The sequence below is a fragment of the Salmo trutta genome, chromosome 38, assembly GCF_901001165.1.
Source record: "Salmo trutta chromosome 38, fSalTru1.1, whole genome shotgun sequence".
In the NCBI taxonomy this organism is placed as follows: domain Eukaryota; kingdom Metazoa; phylum Chordata; class Actinopteri; order Salmoniformes; family Salmonidae; genus Salmo; species Salmo trutta.
Genome location: NC_042994.1, coordinates 1,415,088 through 1,435,252, shown reverse-complemented (window position 1 = coordinate 1,435,252; position 20,165 = coordinate 1,415,088). Strand labels below are relative to the sequence as shown.

The 20,165-nt window shown below is 44.4% G+C and overlaps 1 protein-coding gene across 2 annotated transcripts in view; it reads left to right on the top strand.

Annotated features, from left to right (window-relative positions):
* The window catches only part of lcor (ligand dependent nuclear receptor corepressor), a 72,304-nt gene that overhangs the window by 42,380 nt on the left and 9,759 nt on the right, over nt 1–20,165 (top strand). The window contains exons 3-6 of one of the 2 annotated variants that reach the window (XM_029738791.1): nt 932–1,011; nt 3,824–3,950; nt 7,474–7,905; nt 14,628–14,715. In XM_029738791.1, coding sequence (XP_029594651.1) covers nt 932–1,011; nt 3,824–3,950; nt 7,474–7,905; nt 14,628–14,715 — 727 coding nt within the window. Of the gene's footprint in view, nt 1–931; nt 1,012–3,823; nt 3,951–7,470; nt 7,906–14,627; nt 14,716–20,165 lie in introns of both variants that reach the window. The other variant, XM_029738790.1, reaches the window with a different exon arrangement.

Genomic DNA, 20,165 nt, shown 5'->3' with positions numbered 1-20,165 from the left:
CCTCTCTCTCTCTCTCTCTCTCTTATCCCCCCTCTCTCTCTCTCTCTCTTCTCCTTATCCCCCTCTCTCTCTCTCTCTTTTATCCCCTCTTCTCTCTCTCTCTCTCTTATCCCCCTCTCTCTCTTTATCCTCTCTCTCTCTCTCTCTCTCTCTCTCTCTCTCTCTCTCTCTCTCTCTCTCTCTCTCTCTCTTATCCCCCTCTGTCTCTTACCCCCCTGTCTCTCTTATCCCCCCTCCCCCCCTCTCTGTCCACCAAAAGGTGAGTTTGTTGGGCATCCCTCCTCTCTCTCTCTGCCACACACGCGCACACACACACATCAGACACACGCAGACACACACTCTCCTCTGCATATGAAGCGGTAGGGTTTAGTGCAGCAGGGGACTGGAGGTTAATGACTACACTATGTCGAGGTGCCCGGTTCCACATCTGTCACCAACACAATAGTCACGTATCCAAGGCCACCGCCAGACGCCCAGGCCCAACGTCCCCTCCGCTCTCCTCCGACTAGGACTGTGACACAAGTCGTGTTCCCTGAAGAGTCAGTTATAACAAAGGAAGCTCATACCGTGTTCGAGAGAGAGAGAGTCACCAGGCCTTGTCACTTGGAGACACAGAGATGTCACACACACTCATACACACACACACACACACACACACTGATTGGGGGTAATCTTCTGGTTGAGTGTGTGTCCGGACAGTTGATGTCTTGGTTTACAGTTTTTATGTATCAAAAGGAACTCAGCCATCATTCAAAACAAACTGTTGCTATTTTCATTGCTTTTCATATTCTGAAGGGTTTTATTGTGAAATGCATGAAATGGTTAGTTGTGCTGTGGTTTGTCTAAGCTCACACACAGCGGCCTGTCATTATTACCACAACCTCTCTGACGTGTGTGTGTGTGTGTGTGTGTGCGCGTGTTCTTCCCACAGATTGCGAGCCCGAGGGACTGTTGGATTGGTCGTTTGATGTAAATTGTCTCTTTTGCTGCTTAAGAAGAGAGAAAGTCAAGGTAATTGATGTTATTAAAGTTGCTGTGGCTCACACACACACACACACACACACACACACACACACACACACACACACACACACACACACACACACACACACACACACATATATCGAGACAATAGCTAAATCCTACACACTGCATTACAGCTAGCTGATTAGCTAAACCCCACACACTGCATTACAGCTAGCTGATTAGCTAAACCCCACACACTGTATTACAGCTAGCTGATTAGCTAAACCCCACACACTGTATTACAGCTAGCTGATTAGCTAAACCCCACACACTGTATTACAGCTAGCTGATTAGCTAAACCCCCACACACTGTATTACAGCTAGCTGATTAGCTAAACCCCACACACTGTATTACAGCTAGCTGATAGCTAAACCCCACACACTGTATTACAGCTAGCTGATTAGCTAAACCCCACACACTGTATTACAGCTAGCTGATTAGCTAAACCCCACACACTGTATTACAGCTAGCTGATTAGCTAACCCCACACACTGTATTACAGCTAGCTGATTAGCTAACCCCCCCACACTGCATTACAGCTAGCTGATTAGCTAAACCCCACACACTGTATTACAGCTAGCTGATTAGCTAAACCCCACACACTGTATTACAGCTAGCTGATTAGCTAAACCCCACACACTGTATTACAGCTAGCTGATTAGCTCCAGGAACAAAAGCCAGTCTGCATCTTTTCATCTTTCCATCGCCTCATCGACAATAACACACACACACACACACACACACACACACACACACACACACACCCTTTAAGTAGAGGTCAATCCCTGGTCGTCTCACTCATTCAGCCATGTCTAATCATCCTAAAATGGCGCTAGAATTTTTTGCCTCTCGGGAATGTATTATTATTTTTTGCTCTTTCAGTCACCCCTCGTTCCCTTTGACCTTGTGAATTGATGGCTCGTCGGCACGTCGTTCGGGGCGCCACTCGTCCTCCATTTTTGCTTTGTCTTTAAAGGGGCAATCTGGGATTCAAACGATAAATAAGTGGACACCGCGCCACTTTTGATATACCAATCCCAGATTGCCCCTTTAATGGAGGAACGAAGGATGAAACAGAAGGCCTCACAAAGAGCCCCCCCCTTCTGTTGCCACGCCAACCAACCACTCCTTTTCTCCTTTTTCATCTTGACCTCTTCAACCCTGAAGGTCGGCCATCTGGCACCTACAATTTAATACACACTTGTACACTTGTGTGAAAAAGAACAAATATAAGCACCAACCAAATTATTATTATTATTATTATTATTATTATTATAAACATATATAACATAGATTACTACTACTACTACTACTACTACTATGATCAGATTGTAATGAATAGGATTATATAAATCAGATTCAGCACTCCTACTTCTGAGACACTTTGTGAATACGCTCCATGGTCCATAAAACATATTACCTAGAACATATCTGCCCTCCTTCCTCTGCTTGTCTCTGGCCTTACCATGCCCGGGTCGGGCTGGGTGGGTTGGGCTTGCCCTGCGTCCCAAATGGCACCCTATTCTCTTTATTGTGCACTACGTCTGAACACGGCCCAGTAGCGCTCTGGTCAAAAGTAGTGCACGATGTAGGGAATAGGGTGCCATTTGGGGCATACTCTTCATATTTCACTGTGTGCGTTTAATTGCATGAAATGCCAGAGGACCTGCAGAGGACGGAAACAATTGATTCATTGATCTGCAGCTATGCAAACTCCCAACAGAGAAAGAGGGAGGAGGTAGGCTTGAGGGAGGGGGAGAGAGAGGGAGTGGGAGAGAGGGGGGAGGAGGTAGGCTTGAGGGAGTGGGAGAGCGAGGGAGTGGGAGAGAGAGGGGGAGGAGGTAGGCTTGAGGGGGTGGGAGAGAGAGGGGGAGGAGGTAGGCAGAGGGAGAGCGAGGGAGTGGGAGAGAGAGGGGGAGGAGGTAGGCAGAGGGAGAGCGAGGGAGTGGGAGAGAGAGGGGGAGTAGGTAGGCAGAGGGAGAGCGAGGGAGTGGGAGAGAGAGGGGGAGGAGGTAGGCAGAGGGAGAGCGAGGGAGTGGGAGAGAGAGGGGGAGTAGGTAGGCAGAGGGAGAGCGAGGGAGTGGGAGAGAGAGGGGGAGGAGGTAGGCAGAGGGAGAGCGAGGGAGTGGGAGAGAGAGGGGGAGTAGGTAGGCAGAGGGAGAAGGAAAGGGAAAGGGGGATACCTAGTCACTTGAACAACTGAATGCATTCAACTGAAATGTGTCTTCCGAGGGGAGGGAGAGAGAGACGAGGGAGAGGGAGCGAGAGAGGGATGGAGAGGGAGGGGAGGGAAGAGAGAATGCCTCATTCATATTAACTGTGAAGGTATGCCGCTTTAAAAAGAAACTGTTTGAGCCTGTTTTGGTTTTGTCAGTTTTCACATCACTGGATTCTAAGAGGAGAAAGAGGAGAGACAGTCAGAGTGTCACGCCCATTCCTCCCACCACCCCCAGATCATTCATCTGTTTGTTTTATAAACACAATGACTGCAAGTCCATAGTACCACACAAACACTTTCTTAATCACTTATATTTTGTCACCCGGTCTTTTTAAAGCTTCCACCACAACGTTATCTCACCACCTATTGTCATATTATTATTTTTCTGCTTAGTAAAAAAAAAAAAACGGACTTAAAATACTTTTTAAGGTTTTCCTCTGGGTTTGGTCCAGGAAAACTTCATTAAAACTGTGTGTCTGCTTTGTCTGTGTCCCTCTGAGGAACGCTTGGTTATACATTCATGTACTGTTTTCTAAAATCCTAAACCCTTTTCCTCTTGTGTTCTGTGTCCCTCTCAGGAACACTTGGTTGGCATCACCCCCCAGGTCTTATCAGAGTCAGAGGACTTGAAACAGGACACGTCCAAAATCAACCGCCTGGAGAAGCAAGCCGAAGAGTTCCTCAATGCTGTCTTCTACAGAAAGGGTGAGTCTAGAACCTATAGAACCATAACGGAGTCTAGAACATAGAACCATAACGGAGTCTAGAACATAGAACCATGAGAGAGTTTAGAAACTAAAACAATAAGGGAGTCTAGAACCATAAGGGATTTTAGAACCTAGAACCATAAGGGAGTCTAGAACATAGAACCATAAGGGAGGGGCATTATAAAGACACCAAGGTATGGAACTTCTAAACACCAAAGTTGTGGGTTTGATTCCCACATTTGGGCTCCCAAGTGGCGCAGCGGTCTAAGGCACTGCATCTCAATACTTGAGGCGTCACTACAGACACCCTGGTTCTATTCCAGGCTGTATCACAACAGGCTGTGATTGGGAGTCCCATAGGGCGGCACACAATTGGCCCAGCATCGTCCGGGTTTGGCCGGGGTAGGCCGCCATTGTAAATAAGAATTTGTTCTTAAGTGACTTGCCTAGTTAAATAAAGGTTAAATAAAAAAAACGTGTCCTAAAAAAACTGAAGTTTAAAATAAAATGTGTCACTTAACTGACCATATATTGTTATGGTTATATACTCTCCTAGAGAAGAGAGAGGTGCACTGTGTGACTGGTTGCATCCAAAATGGCCCCCTATTCCCTACACTATATAATGTAGTGCACTACTTTTTTGGGGTGAAAAGCAGTGCACTAGTGAGCAGGGTGCCCTTTGAGATACATGGTTGTTTTGGAGAGGATTAGGTCACTCAGTCAGATGCTGATCCAATCAATGTGTCTGCCCAATCAATCTGGGTTCACACACCACACCCAGCCCTCAGCTCTCAGCTCTCAGCTGGCCTAAAGCACAGAGTGTATAATCAATCTGGGTTCACACACCACACCCAGCCCTCAGCTCTCAGCTCTCAGCTGGCCTAAAGCTGCTGTACACAGAGTGTATAATCAATCTGGGTTCACACACCACACCCAGCTCTCAGCTCTCAGCCCTCAGCTCTATGCTGGCCTAAAGCTGCTGTACACAGAGTGTATAATCAATCTGGGTTCACACACCACACCCAGCTCTCAGCCCTCAGCTCTCAGCTCTCAGCTGGCCTAAAGCTGCTGTATACAGAGTGTATAATCAATCTGGGTTCACACTCCACACCCAGCTCTCAGCCCTCAGCTCTCAGCTGGCCTAAAGCTGCTGTACACAGAGTGTATAATCAATCTGGGTTCACACACCACACCCAGCTCTCAGCCCTCAGCTCTCAGCTCTCAGCTGGCCTAAAGCTGCTGTATACAGAGTGTATAATCAATCTGGGTTCACACACCACACCCAGCTCTCAGCTCTCAGCTGGCCTAAAGCTGCTGTACACAGAGTGTATAATCAATCTGGGTTCACACACCACACCCAGCTCTCAGCCCTCAGCTCTACGCTGGCCTAAAGCTGCTGTACACAGAGTATATAATCAATCTGGGTTCACACACCACACCCAGCTCTCAGCTCTCAGCTGGCCTAAAGCTGCTGTACACAGAGTGTATAATCAATCTGGGTTCACACACCACACCCAGCTCTCAGCTGGCCTAAAGCTGCTGTACACAGAGTATATAATCAATCTGGGTTCACACACCACACCCAGCTCTCAGCTCTCAGCTGGCCTAAAGCTGCTATACACGGAGTGTATAATCAATCTGGGTTCACACACCACACCCAGCTCTCAGCCCTCAGCTCTCAGCTGGCCTAAAGCTGCTGTATACAGAGTGTATAATCAATCTGGGTTCACACTCCACACCCAGCTCTCAGCCCTCAGCTCTCAGCTGGCCTAAAGCTGCTGTATACAGAGTGTATAATCAATCTGGGTTCACACTCCACACCCAGCCCTCAGCTCTCAGCTCTCAGCTGGCCTAAAGCTGCTGTACACAGAGTGTATAATCAATCTGGGTTCACACACCACACCCAGCCCTCAGCTCTCAGTTGGCCTAAAACTGCTGTACACTGAGTGTACAAAACATTATTTCCATGACATAGACTGACCAGGTGAATCCATGTGAAAGCTTTGATCCCTTACTGATGTCACTTGTTAAATCCACTTCAGTATAAATGAAGGGGAGGAGACAGGTTAAAGAAGGATTTTTAAGCCTTGATACAATTGAGACATGGATTGTGTATGTGTGTCATTCAGAGGGTGAATGGACAAGACACAATATTTAAGTGCCTTTGAACAGGGCATGGTAGTAGGTGCCAGGCACACCGGTTTGAGTGTTAAGAACTGCAACGCTGCTGGGTTTTTCACGCTCAACAGTTTCCTGTGTGTATAAAGAATGGTCCAAAGGACATCCAGCCGACTATGGGAAGCATTGGAATCAACTCAACACTATGCACAGTATATAAACAGACACACACACACAAAGCCAAAACATTTTGGGCCCACTCGTTTCTTTTGGGTCCTTAGCTCCTAGATGTGTGTCTGAGGGTGTGGTTTCTACCTTCCCAGTCATGTTCCTTTAGCTAAATGTTTTTATAATGTCTATATGTTCCCAGCTTTATGTTATGGGTCCAAACGGAACCCTATTCCCTACATAGTGCACTACTTTTGACCAGATTGCATAGGGCCCTGGTTAAAAGGAGTGCAGTGTATTGGGATAGTGTTCCAGGACGTAGGTATTGTTTGCAGCAAGCTTCCCCTTCGGACACAGGGCACAATTCCTCGGCCCAAAAGGAAATGTTTTTTCCAGAAAGCTTGTCTGCTAAATCACTTTGTTGTTTTGCGGCTGAAAGTTGGGGGCTATAGGGTAGACTAGAACTGCGTCCCAAATGGCACCATATTCCCTATGTAGTGCACTACTATAGGGGCCAATGGGGTTCTGGTCGAAAGTAGTGCACTACATAGGGAATAGGGTGCCATTTGCGACAAAGCCTAGCTAACAGTCTGTCTGTAGTATTACAGAGAGGTATTAAACAACATGTCCTGTACGTATACATCTATGTCCACATTCTAACAGTCTGTCTGTAGTATTACAGAGAGGTAATAAACATGTCTTGTAGGTATACATCTATGTCCACATTCTAACAGTCTGTCTGTAGTATTACAGAAAGGTATATTTCTTCACATAACCAGTAATATTTCCTGGTTGCTAAAATTAGAATATTTCGCCTAATTTCAGTTTGTGACATAAAAAGTCATCTATAGCGTAGAAAATTGCTGTACGGTCTAAACCGCTGTGAAATATATTTTCAATAACCATAAATATTGTATTTTCAGCTGTTTGAAGCTGGTGTACAAAACTGAAAGTAAAATATGCAAAAACAAAATTAAAGAATGGGAAGCACAGAAATAGTGCACATAGAACATATCTACAACTTCTGAGACTGGCTTTCAGTGAGAATGACAGGTTCATAACTGACATTTCTATGTGAATTTGGTCCGGTCCCCCAAAAAGTGACATATTGCAGCTTTAATGTTGCTAGTTGTAGTGCTGCCGGATCTTTAGCCAGTCGTTGGAACTTTCTTCATCAACAGATGAAGAAAGTTCTAATAGGTGTCTAATGTTGTGTGTTTGTTTGTCTCTAGCAGACCTCCCAAGCTTCTCGGACCCCCACATCCCTCTAGTGGCTCGTGAGATAATGCAGCGAATGATCCGTCAGTTCGCTGCCGAATATACCTCAAAAAACAGCTATTCTCAGGACACCCCCCATCACCCCCAGCCCAACGGCATCAAGGACCAAAGCCGCCTCCTGCCGAGAGCGGCCTCTCCAGCCCCGGCCCCCCTCACCCTGCCGTGGGCGTCCAGCCCCCCGTCCCCCACCCCGGGACCGGGCCTCAGCCCCGCCTCAGCCTCTGCCTTCGCCCCGGACAGTGGGAACGGTGCCGGTAGTAACTGTAGTGGTACCGGTGCTGCTGCCTCTGCACAGAACCCTGTCCTCAGCAAGCTTCTCATGGCCGACCAGGAATCTCCGCTGGACCTCACTGTCAAGAGGCCTGACCCCACAGAGACCAAAACAGAGGGTAAGACGCCACTCACACATCCATATCGCATCAAAACGTATTTACCATAGGGACAGGATAAAGTAGGGTACACAGTACAATAAAATGCTTACTTGCAGGCTCTCTCTCAACAGTGCAACAACAATAAGAAAAAGAGAAATAAGAAAAAATATTCAATAAAATAAATAAGTAGAAGAAAAACCTGGACTGAAGAACTCCCCATAGCTTCAATAGAACGCCCTGTATCTCTCCTATCTCCATTTATCTCCATTTATCTTTCCTATATCTCCCTATATCGCCAATATCTCCCCTATATTGACTATATCGCCCCTATATGTTGCTTATATCTCCCCTATATCTCGCATATATCACCTATCTCCCTATCGGTCTCCTATATCTCCTTTATATATCCCCTATATCTCTACTATATCTCTCCTATATCTCACTTATATATCCTCTATATCTCCGCTATATCTCTTATATATCTCCTCTATTTCGCCTATATCTTCGCTGTATCTTGCTTATATCTCCACTATATTGCCTGTAGCTCTTCTATATATTGCTTATATCTCTCCCCTATTGCTCCCCTATATATCCCCTATATCTCTCTTATATATCCCCTATATCTCTTCTATATCGCCAATATTGCTCCTATATATCCCTTATATCTTCCCTATATCTCCCCTATAGCTCTCTTACAGTTGAAGTCGGAAGTTTACATACACTTAGGTTGGAGTCATTAAAACTCGTTTTTCAACCACTCTACAAATTTCTTGTTAACAAACTATAGTTTTGGCAAGTCGGTTAGGACATCTACTTTGTGTATGACAGAAGTAATTTTTCCAACAATTGTTTACAGACAGATTATTTCACTTATAATGAACTGTTTCACAGTTCCAGTGGGTCAGAAGTTTACATACACTAAGTTGACTGTGCCTTTAAACAGCTTGGAAAATTCCAGAAAATGTCATGGCTTTAGAAGCTAATTGGAGGTGTACCTGTGGATGTATTTCAAGGCCTACCTTCAAACTCAGTGCCTCTTTGCTTGACATCATGGGAAAATCAAAAGAAATCAGCCAAGACCTGAGGGAAAAAAATGGTAGACCTCCACAAGTCTGGTTCATCCTTGGGAGCAATTTCCAAACACCTGAAGGTACCACGTTCATCTGTACAAACAATACTACGCAAGTATAAACACCATGGGACCATGCAGCCGTCTAACCGCTCAGGAAGGAGATGCGTTCTGTCTCCTAGAGATGAACGTACTTCGGTGCGAAAAGTGCAAATCAATCCCAGAACAACAGCAAAGGATCTTGTGAAGATGCTGGAGGAAACAGGTACAAAAGTATCTATATTCACAGTAAAACGAGTCCTATATCAATATAACCTGAAAGGCCGCTCAGCAAGGAAGAAGCCACTGCTCCAAAACCGCCATAAAAAAGCCAGACTATGGTTTGCAACTGCACATGGGGACAAAGATCGTACTTTTTGGAGAAATGGTCTGGTCTGATGAAACAAAAATAGAACTGTTTGGCCATAATGACCATCGTTGTGTTTGGAGGAAAAAGGGGGACGCTTGCATGCCGAAGATCACCATCCCAACCGTGAAGCACGGGGGTGGCAGCATCATGTTGTGGGGGTGCTTTGCTGCAGGAGGGACTGGTGCACTTCACAAAATAGATGGCATCATGAGGAGGGAAAATTATTTGGATATATTGAAGCAACATCTCAAGACATCAGTCAGGAAGTTAAAACTTGGTCTCAAATGGGTCTTCCAAATGGACAATGACCCCAAGCATACTTCCAAAGTTGTTGCAAAATGGCTTAAGGACAACAAAGTCAAGGTATTGGAGTGGCCATCACAAAGCCCTGACCTCAATCCCATAGAAAATTTGTCCGCAGAACTGAAAAAGTGTGTGCGAGCCAGGAGGCCTACAAACCTGACTCAGTTACACCAGCTCTGTCAGGAGGAATGGGCCAAAATTGACCAAACTTATTGTGGGAAGCTTGTGGAAGGTTCGCCGAAATGTTTGACCCGATTTTAAAGGCAATCCTACCAAATACTAATTGAGTGTATATAAACTTCTGACCCACTGGGAATGTGATGAAAGAAATAAAAGCTGAAAGAAAGTGCTGATCCGAACTGACCTAAGACAGGCAATTTTTACTAGGATTAAATGTCATTAATTGTGAAAAATGTAGTTTAAATGTATTTGGCTAAGGTGTATGTAAACTTCCGACTTCAACTATCTCTCCACTATATCGCTTCTATATCTGAAATATCTCTCCTATATCTCCACTGTATCTCTCTTTTCTCTTCACTATATCTCTTCTATAGCTGCCCTGTATCTCTCTTATCTCTCCACTGTATCCCGTATATCTCTCCTATATCCTCTATCTATCCTATATAGTCCCTATATCTCTACTATACAGTGAGGGGAAAAAAGTATTTCATCCCCTGCTGATTTTGTATGTTTGCCCACTGACAAAGAAATTATCAGTCTATAATTTTAATGGTAGGTTTATTTGAATAGTGAGAGACAGAATAATAATAAAAAATCCAGAAAAACGCATGTCAAAAATGTTATAAATTGATTTGCATTTTAATGAGGGAAATAAGTATTTGACCCCCTCTCAATCAGAAAGATTTCTGGCTCCCAGGTGTCTTTCATACAGGTAACGAGCTGCGATTAGGAGCACACTCTTAAAGGGAGTGCTCCTAATCTCAGCTTGTTACCTGTATGAAAGACACCTGTCCACAGAAGCAATCAGATTCCAAACTCTCCACCATGGCCAAGACCAAAGAGCTCTCCAAGGGTGTCAGGGACAAGATTGGAGACCTACACAAGGCTGGAATGGGCTACAAGACCATCGCCAAGCAGCTTGGTGAGAAGGTGACAACAGTTGGTGCGATTATTCGCAAATGGAAGAAACACAAAAGAACTGTCAATCTCCCTCAGCCTGGGGCTCCATGCAAGATCTCGCCTCGTGGAGTTGCAATGATCATGAGAACAGTGAGGAATCAGCCCAGAACTACATGGGAGGATCTTGTCAATGATCTCAAGGCAGCTGGGATCATAGTCACCAAGAAAACAATTGGTAACACACTACGCCGTGAAGGACTGAAATCCTGCAGCGCCCGCAAGGTCCCCCTGCTCAAGAATACATATACATGCCCATCTGAAGTTTGCCAATGAACGTCTGAATGATTCAGAGGACAACTGGGTGAAAGTGTTGTGGTCAGATGAGACCAAAATGGAGCTCTTTGGCATCAACTCAACTCGCCGTGTTTGGAGGAGGAGGAATGCTGCCTATGACCCCAACAACACCATCCCCACCGTCAAACATGGAGGTGGAAACATTATGCTTTGGGGGTGTTTTTCTGCTAAGGGGATAGGACAACTTTACCGCATCAAAGGGACGATGGACGGGGCCATGTACCGTGAAATCTTGGGTGAGAACCTCCTTCCCTCAGCCTGGGCATTGAAAATGGGTCGTGGATGGGTATTCCAGCATGACAATGACCCAAAACACATGGCCAAGGCAACAAAGGAGTGGCTCAAGAAGAAGCACATTAAGGTCCTGGAGTGACCTAGCCAGTCTCCAGACCTTAATCCCATAGAAAATATGTGGATGGAGCTGAAGGTTCGAGTTGTCAAACGTCAGCCTCGAAACCTTAATGACTTGGAGAAGATCTGCAAAGAGGAGTGGGACAAAATCCCTCCTGAGATGTGTGCAAACCTGGTGGCCAACTACAACAAACGTCTGACCTCCTGTGATTGCCCACAAGGGTTTTGCCACCAAGTACTAAGTCATGTTTTGCAGAGGGGTCAAATACTTATTTCCCTCATTAAAATGCAAATCAATTTATAACATTTTTGACATGTGTTTTTCTGGATTTTTTTGTTGTTATTCTGTCTCTCACTGTTCAAATAAACCTACCATTAAAATGATAGACTGATAATTTCTTTGTCAGTGTGCAAACGTACAAAATCAGCAGGGGATCAAATACCTTTTTCCCTCAATGTATCTCCTATATTGACTATATACACTGCTCAAAAAAATAAAGGGAACACTAAAATAACACATCATAGATCTGAATGAATGAAATAATCTTATTGAATACTTTTTTCTTTACATAGTTGAATGTGCTGACAACAAAAACACAAAAATAATCAATGGAAATTTATGGAGGTCTGGATTTGGAGTCACACTCAAAATTAAAGTGGAAAACCACACTACAGGCTGATCCAACTTTGATGTAATGTCCTTAAAACAAGTCAAAATGAGGCTCAGTAGTGTGTGTGGCCTCCACGGGCCTGTATGACCTCCCTACAACGCCTGGGCATGCTCCTGATGAGGTGGCGGATGATCTCCTGAGGGATCTCCTCCCAGACCTGGACTAAAGCATCCGCCAACTCCTGGACAGTCTGTGGTGCAACGTGGCGTTGGTGGATGGAGCGAGACATGATGTCCCAGATGTGCTCAATTGGATTCAGGTCTGGGGAACGGGCGGGCCAGTCCATAGCATCAATGCCTTCCTCTTGCAGGAACTGCTGACACACTCCAGCCACATGAGGTCTAGCATTGTCTTGCATTAGGAGGAACCCAGGGCCAACCGCACCAGCATATGGTCTCACAAGGGGTCTGAGGATCTCATTTCGGTACCTAATGGCAGTCAGGCTACCTCTGGCGAGCACATGGAGGGCTGTGCGGCCCCCCAAAGAAATGCCACCCCACACCATGACTGACCCACCGCCAAACCGGTCATGCTGGAGGATGTTGCAGGCAGCAGAACGTTCTCCACGGTGTCTCCAGACTCTGTCACGTCTGTCACATGTGCTCAGTGTGAACCAGCTTTAATCTGTGAAGAGCACAGGGCGCCAGTGGCGAATTTGCCAATCTTGGTGTTCTCTGGCAAATGCCAAACGTCCTGCACGGTGTTGGGCTGTAAGCACAACCCCCACCTGTGGATGTCGTGCCCTCATACCACCCTCATGGAGTCTGTTTCTGACCGTTTGAGCAGACACATGCACATTTGTGGCCTGCTGGAGGTAATTTTGCAGGGCTCTGGCAGTGCTCCTCCTGCTCCTCCTTGCACAAAGGCGGAGGTAGCGGTCCTGCTGCTGGGTTGTTGCCCTCCTACGGCCTCCTCCACGTCTCCTGATGTACTGGCCTGTCTCCTGGTAGCGCCTCCATGCTCTGGACACTACGCTGACAGACACAGCAAACCTTCTTGCCACAGCTCGCATTGATGTGCCATCCTGGATGAGTTGCACTACCTGAGCCACTTGTGTGGGTTGTAGACTCCGTCTCATGCTACCACTAGAGTGAAAGCACCGCCAGCATTCAAAAGTGACCAAAACATCAGCCAGGAAGCATAGGAACTGAGAAGTGGTCTGTGGTTACCACCTGCAGAACCACTCCTTTATTGGGGGTGTCTTGCTAATTGCCTATAATTTCCACCTGTTGTCTATTCCATTTGCACAACAGCATGTGAAATGTATTGTCAATCAGGGTTGCTTCCTAAGTGGACAGTTTGATTTCACAGAAGTGTGATTGACTTGGAGTTACATTGTGTTGTTTAAGTGTTCCCTTTATTTTTTTGAGCAGTATATATCCTATATCTTCCCTATAGCTCCCCTATAACTCTCATATATATCCCCTACACCTCCTATCTCTCTATCTTCCATCTCCCCTATAGGTCTCCTATATCTTATATCTTGACTATATCTCCCCTATAATTTCTCTTTATTCCTATAACTTGTAACTTAACTCACCTAGAACAATGGTAAGGCAACACCAAACTGGCCAGGACAGGACTGGACTTTCCTACAATTTTCCTCTAACTCCCATACATATTTTCTCTAACTTTTTTATAATCCGAACATCCCCTGTAACTTTCCCAAATCATCCCTAGAAATCCCCCACAACCTGTAATTGGACCAGTAAAAGTTGCTTAGAGCCAAACAGACTGGGCCAAATGAAAACTACGAGTATCCTAATTCTAACAAACAGTTGGAGGCTGAATGCCAAGTAGCTTTATGCTGAAAAATAGATTTCTGAATCTTAAAAACATTAACCCCCATGCTTTAAAATCCCTCTTGCCCTATAGACATTTGGCCTGGATTATCCTCTAATGCCTGTGACCATATATTGTATTGTAGTGTTTTTATGTATGCCCCCCCACACACACACCCATAAACACACACAGAGAGAAATTCATTTTAATATCACCACCTTGTTTTGTCCAACCAAAAAGCCCTAAAGATTAAAGAGGTCCTTCAGCTCTGTTCAGACGGGACAGGTCATCAGCCAGGTCATCAGCCAGGTCAGCTGCACTTTGTGGATTACTAACCCGTGGAGGAAGGGTTGTGTGTGTGTGTGTGTGTGTGTGTGTGTGTGTGTGTGTGTGTGTGTGTGTGTGTGTGTGGTTCAGTCAGTGGAAAGAGGAATATAATATTGTTATTACTCTTTAAACAAAGAGCAGAGCGAACGGTAATGATTATTTTCACTATTTATTCATGTGATTTTCAATGTTGTATTCTTCTCCTGGACTCCTTTCCTTTCTCCTTTCCAGTGATTTATAGAGTAACAGAAACATCTATTATTGAACGACACATTTAAAATGTTAATTACATTCATTTAAAAAGTCCCAATCAATTGAAGTCAAGTTATACAGTACATACTTAGATGAACTGTGCCCTAAAACAGTGGGTGTATCTGCGTATGTTAATCCTCAGATGGAGTCCTGGACCTCTCCACCAAGAAGGCCCACGGCACCGTCCTCAAAAACTCTCACAGTTACACCCTGTCGCCCACAGTCAAGGGGTAAGACACACACACACACACACACACACACACACACACACACACACACACACACACACACACACACCTCCACCTCCACCTCTGTTATAAAGCATCATTGTAGTGATCAATGTGTTATTTCCCATTGGTTTCCAAGGTAAACACCTCTTGTTACGTTACGATGTCAAGGGCTTTCAGCATCGGAAGAGAACTAACCCTAATCCATTATCAGTATGATTACAGTACCTAGGTATTTATATGTAACTAACCCTAACCCTAATCCATTATCAATATGATTACAGTACCTAGGTATTTATATGTATCTAACCCTAATCCATTATCAGTATGCTTACAGTACCTTGGTATTTATATGTAACTAACCCTAACCCATTATCAGTATGATTACAGTACCTAGGTATTTATATGTAACTAACCCTAATCCATTATCAGTATGATTAAAGTACCTAGGTATTTATAAGTATGTATTTATGCTATTTTGATGTCATTCTTCATGGTCTAGGAGGTCAACGTTAGACTGCATCAAAGACCTCAGGGACTGTTGGCTTTCCTGTTGTTTCTCTTCTCTATCCCGCTTTCATTTACTTACCCACAATGTCATGGTGGATTTTATTGATACCTGAGTGTTTTGCCTTCAAGTCATATTTGCATGATTATAAACACACCGTACAAACTTTGTTTTCCTGCTTTAAATGAGAATAAATTACCTGTATAACTATGGAATAGACCTTGGAATGATTAGAACACACAGAATGTCAAAGATGGATTTGAGTGGCTCGATACATGTTAACGCTCCAAAGCGATAATGTATGGTGAGGGTGGTGTGTGTGTAAGCTGTTGTAACACACCTCGTCGGCATATCAGAAGCAGCATTGGTGGTTTGGGATTCTCTAATGATCAGGTCATGTAATATTAACTAAAGAGGGGGATGAGGAAGTGGATGTACCCTCCCTCGCTCCACACTCCTCCCTCGCTCCACACTCCTCCCTCGCTCCACACCTCCTCCCTCGCTCCACAACCCCTCCCTCGCTCCACTCCTCCTCCCTCGCTCCACCCCTCCTCCCTCGCTCCACACCTCCTCCCTCGCTCCACACCACCTCCCTCGCTCCACACCACCTCCCTCGCTCCACACCACCTCTCTCCCTCCACACCTCCTCTCTCCCTCCACACCACCTCTCTCCCTCCACACCTCCTCCCTTGCTCCACACCTCCTCCCTTGCTCCACCCCTCCTCCCTCGCTCCACCCCTCCTCCCTCGCTCCACCCCTCCTCCCTCGCTCCACCCCTCCTCCCTCGCTCCACCCCTCCTCCCTCCTTCACCCTTCCTCCTAGACCACAGATATATTAGCAAACACAGATCATCTCACTCATTTAGCTTACCTCTTTATTTTACAGTGTGAAAATTAACCAAGTATTTACTTACACAATCAAATAATAATAGTATCCTTTAAGATCATGACACCATAATAACCAATACATCACTGGTTTGTTCATTTTAGTGCCACTAGTCACCATACACCCTTAACCACCACTGTCTGTAGACTACAGTTGACTAAACACGTTTTTAGAAATTTTTGCAAATTTGTAAAAAAATAAAAAACCTGAAATATCATATTTACATAAGTATTCAGACCCTTTACTCACTACTTTGTGAGGCACCTTTGGCAACGATTATAGCCTGGAGTCTTCTTGGGTATGACGCTACAAGCTTGGCCACACCTGTATTTGGGGAGTTTCTCCCATTCAGTTTTTTTCCGGTCTCTCCAGAGATGTTCGATCGGGTTCAAGTCTGGGCTCTAGCTGGGCCACTCAAGGACATTCAGAGACTTGTCCCGAAGTCACTCCTGCATTGTCTTGGCTGTGTGCTTAAGGTCGTTGTCCTATTGGAAGGTGAACCTTTGCCCCATTCTGAGGTCCCGTGTGCTCTGGAGCAGGTTTTCATCAAGGATCTCTCTGTACTTTGCTCCGTTCATCTTTCCTCGATCATGATTAGTCTCCCAGTCCCTGCTTCACTGTTGGGGTGGTGCCAGGTTTCCTCCAGACGTAACGCTTGGCATTCAGGCCAAAGAGTTCAATCTTGGTTTCATCAGACCAGAGAATCTTGTTTCTCATGGTCTGAGAATCCTTTAGGTGCCTTTTGGAAAACTCCAAGCTGACTTTCATGTGCCTTTTACTGAGGAGTGACTTCTGTCTGGCCACTCTACCATAATGGCCTGTTTGGTAGAATGCTGCGGAGATGGTTGTCCTTCTGGAAGGTTCTCCCATCTCCACAGAGGAGCTCTGTCAGAGTGACCATCGGGTTCTTGGTCACCTCCCTGACCAAGGCCCTTCTCCCCCGATTGCTCAGTTTGGCCAGGCGGCCAGCTTTAGCAAGAGTCTTCTTGGTTCTAAACTTCTTCCATTTAAGAAGGATGGAGGCCACGGTGTTCTTGGGGACCTTCAAAGCTGCAGAAATGTTTTGTTACCCTTCCCCAGATCTGTGCCTCGACACAGTCTAGTCTCAGAGCTCTATGGACAATTCCTTCAACATAATGGCTTGGTTTTTGCTCTGACATGCACTGTCAACTGTGGGATCAGGTGTGTGCCAATCAATTGAATTTACCACAGGTGGACTCCAATCAAGTTGTAGAAACATCTCAAGGATGATCAATGGAAGCAGGATGCACCTGAGCTCAATTTTGAGTCTCATAGGAAAGGGTCTGCATACTTATGTAAATAAGGTATTTCTGTTTTTATTTTTAATAAAAGTGAAAAAATTGGTGTAAATGAGGAAAAACATGCATTTTATCCATTTTAGAATAAGGCTGTAATGTATCAAAATGTAGAAAAAGTCAAGGGGTCTGAATACTTTCCAAATGCACTGTATATGGTGTAGACTGTGGTGCAGACTAGACAAAATGGTGTAGACTATAAGGTGTAGACTATTGTAGACTATAAGGTGTAGACTATTGTAGACTATAAGGTGTAGACTATTGTAGACTAAGGTGTAGACTATTGTAGACTAAGGTGTAGACTATTGTAGACTATAAGGTGTAGACTATAAGGTGTAGACTATAGTAGACCATACGGTGTAGACTATAGTAGACTATATGGTGTAGACTGTGTGGTGTAGACTAGTAGACAATAAGGTGTAGACTATAAGGTGTAGACTATTGTAGACTATAAGGTGTAGACTATTGTAGACTATAAGGTGTAGACTATTGTAGACTATAAGGTGTAGACTATAAGGTGTAGACTATAGTAGACCATACGGTGTAGACTATAGTAGACTATATGGTGTAGACTGTGTGGTGTAGACTGTGGTGTAGACTAGACAAAATGGTGTAGACTATAGTAGACTATAAGGTGTAGACTATAAGGTGTGGACTATAAGGTGTAGACTATAGTAGACTGTGTGGTGTTGACTGTGTGGTGTTGACTGTGTGGTGTTGACTGTGTGGTGTAGACTATAAGGTGTAGACTATAAGGTGTAGACTAAGGTGTAGACTATAAGGTGTAGACTATAAGGTGTAGACTATAAGGTGTAGACTATAAGGTGTAGACTATGGGGTGTAGACTATGGGGTGTAGACTATGGGTGTAGACTATGGGGTGTAGACTATGGGGTGTAGACTATGGGGTGTAGACTATGGGGTGTAGACTATGGGGTGTAGACTATGGGGTGTAGACTATGGGGTGTAGACTATGGGGTGTAGACTATGGGGTGTAGACTACGGGGTGTAGACTATAAGGTGTAGACTATATGGTGCAGCCATCATTACTGTGAAACCACCTAACTCCCTCATCAAGTATATTCTAAATGTAATTGTAAACATATTATATATATATATATATCTACTTCATCAGGGATGTGTGTGTCATTATTTGACTTTTTGACATATAGATAACAACCTCATCAGGGGAATGCATATACTGTATGTACAGATGCCGGGTCTTCATTTGAGCCAGTTTGCTAAGGCAGGAAAATCAAGTCTGGAATTTCAAAGTGGAAATTACAAACTTCAGAATCCTTTTTAAAACTCATTCACTACACATTTGCAATTCTCAGTAACAAAAGAGTGATCAAATTAAGATCCAACGTCTGTACTTGTCTTGGACATATGCATGTCCATATGGCAGACGTATAGGATAAAGCAGAGTTTGGTAGAAAGCGTTTTTTTTCTTCACAGGATTTGGTTGCTGACGTCCTCAGTGCTAAGGCTCATTCACTATCTGTCTACACTTCCCCTTCCATTCTGATTGACATATCTATGGTCCTATTTAGAAGGTAGCATTGAGCTGTCACTCTGCTTGTCTGTGGGGGACTGGGATGTGTGCTTCCTGTTTAAAGGCTACTGTTGCTATGGTTACATACTGAACCGTACCCGACACCAAGGTCAGAAAAAAGTCACTACTTTCTCAGGTAGTTCAGAAATAGAAACGTTAGACGCGTCACGGAAATGTAATTTGGGAGCTTTAGCACAGGTTTCTTAGAAAACAGTATGTTCTTTCTAGCCCTTATAGGAACAACTTTCAGGCCTGATTTCAGGCCAACATAATGAAAGGGAGCTCAAAAGGACAGATTTTCTAAAATAATGAGTGGAGGGGAAAAAAAGAGCATCCTTGTGTTGCTCAACCCTTTTTGTGACTATTACTATACAAGACGCGCCAAGGTTAATTCTCGTTTAGCTGGGAACTAGACCTCTCTGCCGTCGACTCAAACCGCAGCCATTGTCTATTGTGTTGTCGGGTGAATTCTATGACACTTACTATGTACAGTTTATCCTATACCGTTAATTACAACCTGATCACAATGCACTCCGCTCTGCGCCCTCTATACCTTCTCGGGCAGATGAGTCTTTATGCCAGGGAAGGATTGGTATTATGATCATGGTTATTCATGCTGTGTGTCCTTGATGTTTCCCTACTCTCATTGTCTTCACGTTATTTGTTAGTGTAGCAGACTGTGTGTGTGGCTCTCTATCTTTTAAACAGCGTTAAGATTCAATAACATTTCAATCACTTTTTAAAAGTGTTTACGTGGTGAAATAAAGTTGCTTGGTTGTTTTTTAACCAAATTGAATTTAAAATGTCCATGTAAATGGATAGTTCTGCTTCATGCAAGATGGGGACAAAGAAACAACAAAGCATTGCAGTTCAGTTTCTATAAATTTGTCTCTGCGTGAAACAAAATGATTTGAATGAAATTGAGTTTGAAAAAGACAGACAGTAAATGAAATGTTTGACATGAGTAAGTTAGCTCTAATTACCTATATAAAAGTGACTCACTCTGTCACAACATGCATGTTTTACACATGGTAAAAAAAATATAGGAAATTAGTGTTAATTGTCTCTTTCTCTATGTGTCTCATGAGCACCTTAATTGTTAAAGATGGGAGATAACGTGCTGTAATGAGTGGAATATAGCTCTGGCTACATCCACTTTGCACAGTAAATAGAATTCATCAGACAATGT